A 6,000-nucleotide genomic window follows, 5' to 3' on the forward strand; every position below is an offset into this window, starting at 1 on the left:
CTTCGAGGACTCAATGTTGAGTGCGCATGGTTTTCAGATTTGTAACAATATATACATATATATATTATACATATATATATATATATATGTATATATATATATATATATTATACATATATATATATATATATATATATATATATATATATATATTATACATATATATATATATATATATATTATACATATATATATATATATATATATATATATATTATACATATTATACATATATATATATATATTATACATATATATATATATATATATATATATATATATTATACATATATATATATATATTATACATATATATATATATATATATATATATATATATTATACATATATATATATATATATATATATATATATATATATATTATACATATATATATATATATATATATATATATATATATACATACATATGTACATATATTATACACATATGTACATATATTATACATATATATACATATATATATATATATATATATATATATACATATATATATATATATATACATATATATATATATATATATATATATATATATATATATATATATATATATATATATATATATATATATATATATATATATATATACACACACACATAAATATATGTGTGTATATATAGATATATATTGAAATTTAAAGAAAAAAGATTAAAGGAAAAAAAATAGGAGGGAAGTTTACAGCCATTAATGCAGTCTTTTGCACACCTTACATTAGTCATTCGTGCCTGTTGTTTCTGTCATTTGTGACATCCCGAAAAACAGCACATTTTCTGATTTTCAATTTTGTTTGACTGCCAGAGGCAAACAGACAAAAAAAAACAAGCAGTCATAGACTGGTACTTACGAAATCGTCAACTTGACCTCTGATCTTGTCTAATATAGCTGTCTCTGGAGAAGGTAGCGACGCAAGCAAGAAGTTTCTTCGATGATTCTTTACCAAACCATCAACTTCTTCCGTTCGAGTTACCGTGGATTAACGTAATGTAAAGGTCACACTCGACGCCCCCCCCCCCCAACTAGAAAGGACGCCAGGGCAAGCGGGATGATGTCAGCACGCACACGCAAAACCTTTACGTGACAACGACGCGTCTGCTCGAGCACGCTGCACCACGTAACGAGCCGTGACGTGGCGGGTGAAATATTTTTATACAATCTTAAAACATCTCCAAAACATCCGATTTTTACCAGAATTTCAACAACCGAGTTTTAAGCATCCTTAGCGATCGCAAAAACCAAAGACAAAATTAAAATCGAAGTTAAAACGAACTCGTAACGTCGACCGAAGCAAAAATACTCCATTTCTCCACAGGAATTTACGGAATTATTTAATATTATTTTATAACACTGAAATTTTTTAAACAGCCGTAACTCGACGAATTGACACACAAATTCCGCCGAACTTACCTCGATCTTCCAAACTCACACTCCGTCAACAATACATGTGGTAACTTTTCTCGAGTTATCATGTTTTGGATGTTTGACCTCACTGTGACCTTGACCTTTGACCGATTTTGACCAAAATCTAATCAGCGCTAGCCAACACCGTCCTGAATCACGTGGTGTAATTTGACATTGGTAGCTTCTTCCGTTCTCGAGTTATTGTGCCTTCAAACAAACACACAAACACACACACAAACACACAAACAGAGGACAGAAGTCATCAATGATTTCGAAAGTAAAAATTACCTGACTGTGCATGCACAATCTGTGATTACTGCATATCCTTTCTGTGCGTGCACAATTGGGGCGAGATTCCATACAATTTGCCAAATTCAGAGCCAAATTACTGCTAAATGACAGGTTAGTTTTCCGATTTGTGTTCAAAATATAACATTCAATCGACATCATGTTGTTCCTCGATCATAAACTGAAGGTGGTAGACAGATGGACAGACAGTCAAAGTGAACCAATCGCTTAACCCTGCTTTTCGCTTCGTGTGCAGAGGGTAAAAAGAGATCGACTGGGAAGGAAACCCAGAGTAGTAAAACTGTCTGATCAGTACTTTCAGAGCCTTGTCCCTAAGTTAGAGATCCAGACCACTGACCTTCAAAATACAATGTTCCACCTCACCAAAGCTGTTCACTTTGCCCTTGGAGATCCGTTGCTGAGAAGGGGACAGCCCAACAATCGATTTTGTTTGCAGGTTATTTCTGGTGACCTTTCAATGACCACATGGAAGATTAGTGACATCAAGGTTTGCTGGCTGCAATTCGCTTTCAATTTTATATGGGAGCCGGTTGTCTTTGCCTCCACCCTCCCCCCCTTCCCCCTCCATCCACCCTCAAAACCATCACTTGCCATTCAAATCCAAATATGACAGACACCTATGGAAAGCAACACCAAAGATGAACACTTTTAAAAAATTGAGTTTGTTATATTTGATATATTTGATTAACAAGGATTACCGCTTATGCACGATTCTGATTTCTATGATTGGCATGGCTCATATTTGTGAGGTTAAACTTTCAATGGATGTTCAAAACCTTTGAAGATTGCCCTTCAGAATGACGTTTCCTTGATCCTTCCTATGATAGATTCTGCTTTGCAGCTGCTTTCAGACGCGAGTAAAACAATTTATTCATCGTCATTGCGAGACACATAGTCTGCGCTATTCGCCAAGATCAGATCTGAACTGCTTGATGGGTGAGGTCGAGTGGTGACAGAGCAATCATTTGCTGCAAAACAATGGGCTATTTCTTTCACATGTCATGTATCTTTGTGGGATGTTGGAAACATGTTGCTGTCACGAGGAGTGACATCATTTTGTTCTCTTTTTTTTCATGTCGTTTCTGCGGCTTATTTGATTGTCGATGTGTTCTGGGTAAATTTAGGAGGGATAATGATTACGTACTTGACTCTCATGCTCACATTGAAAAGACATTAAAAGATGCATAATTTTTTTTAATCAAAAGAAGAAGTGGCGAGCATTGTACAGATGCTTAATCGGGTTGCATGCCTTATACCGCATTTAGTTCTAGTTGCTTTGAATTACAATGACTGATTGATGCAGCTTGAAGTGCACAAAGGCCGAAACTGTATTGAAGAGGGTTCAGTGTGGAGCATGGAAAATTGGTCAAAGACAAATGGGTCTTCGGAGGAAAGATAAATACAGCGCTATTTACATTAGAGAAGGAAAGATTACGTGGGAGAACTAGGTCATGAAAACACTCAGAATCAAACAATGATTGACAGACGAGGTGCAAGTACATTTAACATGGTGGTGGTGGTGGTTGTGAATGTGTTGGACAGAACTATGGGGCACAGCTTGTAAATAAAGATAAGGAGCCTATGACAAGAAAGATTTTAAAATTCATATCGTAGTATATCATAGATTGTGCAAGAGAAGAGTTGTGGAAATAGGTGTAGTGAAAAGGTTTAAAGAGATCAGATATGTCCCATGAAGAAGAACGTGCAGGTGATTGTACAGGGCTGGAACAAATCTACTTGTAGAATTATGCATGTGTTTTCATGCAAATGTGCACCATTACTCCAGCTTGCTTTGCTCCTTCCTATTTTTAATCCCCTTCATCCATGTGCCTCGTCTCGATTCCTACTCCCACGCGTATCTTAAAAAGAGAGAGAAAAACCTTTCCCCTTTTTAACACGACAACAAAATATCCTGATTGTGTGATGTCTGTAAACTATGCTTTGTCTGTTTACATATGATCATTTTGTCATCATCAAAATCGAGTCGTGTGTGTTCCAGTATAGGCAGCACCGGATAGAGATGCGATGTAAGCTGGATCGGCAAAATAGCCTTTTACTGTAGGTACTTTTCAATCATGGATTTCCTGTCTATTTCCTATTTATATGCTTTTCATTCCAAACATATAGCTAGCACTTGCCAAGTGAGGCATTCCTTGTTAATAGTTCCAAATGGAGTGCTTGCTTGAGTGATTAAGCCACTTGGCAAGCACTCTACAACAAATTTGGTAACTGAACACACCCCAGGCATGCGGGGTATTACCCCTTTGCGGGTTATATGTGCCTGAAATTTTCCGAGAGCACTTTTTCCCCAAGATGCGGAGCATACCAGGGGGCAGTTATTTGCATGAAAATACGGTATTTGGGCGAATTGATCAGGAAGTTCTCCAAATCCTTAATTGTACAGAGGCACACCCATTTTTCGCAGGTATACTTCCAAATATTTTTGGCTTCTGTAAAAGCTTTGTGAGCCATTTCATGCGAAAATCCTTATCCATCATGCTTGATATACGTCCAAGCCGCCCCGACGACCCTCGCTCGTTACCAGGGGTTTCTGCGTATGCGCGCCGACACATCTTGGGCAGATGATGTAATTTTGAAAGTCACATATTGGCGATTTAAAAAGAAACACAAAACTTCTTCAACATCTGCCAGAAAAAGGGATAATTTAAAAGCAGCACTCCATTGTAGATCTTAATGAATTGCTAATATCTCTATTATAATACCAAGCTTGCACAAGAAAAACTCGGCTCGCCGTCACACGATCCCTATGAAATTTCAGTGGCACTTAGCGGACATTCCGACAATGTTTGGGAAGTCTTGGCGTTCCATAGTACCACTTGCATTTTGCACAATGTGTATTTTTGTCATTCCCCGTGTACGGTCTGTCGTCTGCTACCAGCTATGTTGTACTGCTATCCTGTGCATGTGCACGGATATCGCTAGTATATTAATATTACATGTCACACAATATTTCAAAGACATGACAAAGTATGATAAAGATTGATCAAAATACACAAAACATATCACAAAATTATTCAAAAGACAAACGCACATGTGAACACAAACAGCCAGCAGATAGACCATGCTCCAGCGTTTTCAGGAGTAATCACAAAAGAAAACATTTGCTTTAGCAGGCTCTTACCTTTGAACAGAAAATATATTATCTGCAGCATCGCAAGAAGACTTGACAAGTCCTGCAAAGTCTCAGATTTCTCACATTCCTGCAAGTGCCCGACGAAGACTCTGCAAAGTCAAGCACAAGCAAAACCAAGAAACATGAACATTATAAAAGGCAGAAATTACATCAGATGCAACGTTTTGTCGCTATACACTCCAGGATGGGGTAGGGAGGGTGGGGGGGGGAATGTGGAGAGGAAGGGGGTGTTCTGGACATGTGTTTAATAGGGGGACTTGAGGGGAAAAAGGGGGAGTGGGGGTGGGGAGAATGGTCCCCTTATGCCAGCATTAGTGCAGGATTGAATGAAATTGGGCACGTTAAAGGAGCACGTACAAACGGGTCATGTTTCATGTTAAACATCACCTGGAGACACATTGGGCGGGTGGGGGGTTGAGGTGCTTTGGGAGGAGGTAATCGTGAGGGAAGGGGAAAGGAAAGGACGTTTTCCATAAATCGTCGAAAAAGTCTTGCCAGTGTTCGTGCCCTTATTTAATTTCCACAAATATGAGTCTCAATAATTACTTAGGCCTAAGTCACATTTGCCACGGCGGCCGTGGGGTCTTCAAAATCTACGGCCACTAGCAATTATACGGCGGCCGCAGTATTTCCACGGTCACACAATGTAGCAGTCACATATGTTTTTATTTTTCGGGTAGCCGCACGGCATATTTATAAATTGTGGAGACCGAAAACCTGGGGGTGCCGTACGGTCTTTGATTTGATGTCGCACGGTGACCTTAGGGCGTTCCTGCGGCAGCCATAGAATTTTCATGGCAGACGCAAGGTGCCCGCAAGGTGACTGCAGGGGGGCCCTCAGGTGAACGTGTGGCCAGACGGATGGTAACGAGTGGGTTCTTTTTTTTTCTTTTCTTTTTTTACCAGTTTTTTTTGTTTCGGCTTGTCGAATTACTACGGCGAACGTCGAAATGAAAAAAAGTTATAACTCCGCGTTATAATTCCACGGCGACCTTACGGCCTGTAAAAGATAGCCAAACGGCGTAGGGCCACCCTGAGGCCACCGCAGAAACTCTGCGGCCGCCGCACGTTTCTGTCAATTCAGAGGGCGTACGGCCGCCGTATCCTCGCCGT

At 38.8% G+C, this 6,000-nt stretch overlaps 1 protein-coding gene across 2 annotated transcripts in view; it reads right to left on the reverse strand.

Moving 5' to 3' along the window:
• The window catches only part of NCAPG2 (non-SMC condensin II complex subunit G2), a 261,538-nt gene that overhangs the window by 63,476 nt on the left and 192,062 nt on the right, over positions 1-6,000 (reverse strand). For both annotated transcript variants that reach the window (XM_085875556.1, XM_085875555.1), the window contains exon 26: positions 4,876-4,976. In XM_085875556.1, the coding sequence (XP_085731682.1) occupies positions 4,876-4,976 (101 nt within the window). The remainder of the gene's footprint in view (positions 1-4,875; positions 4,977-6,000) is intronic.

Source organism: Eptatretus burgeri, chromosome 3 (assembly GCF_056783735.1).
Source record: "Eptatretus burgeri isolate ZD-2024b chromosome 3, Ebu_testis_v1, whole genome shotgun sequence".
Lineage (NCBI taxonomy): Eukaryota > Metazoa > Chordata > Myxini > Myxiniformes > Myxinidae > Eptatretus > Eptatretus burgeri.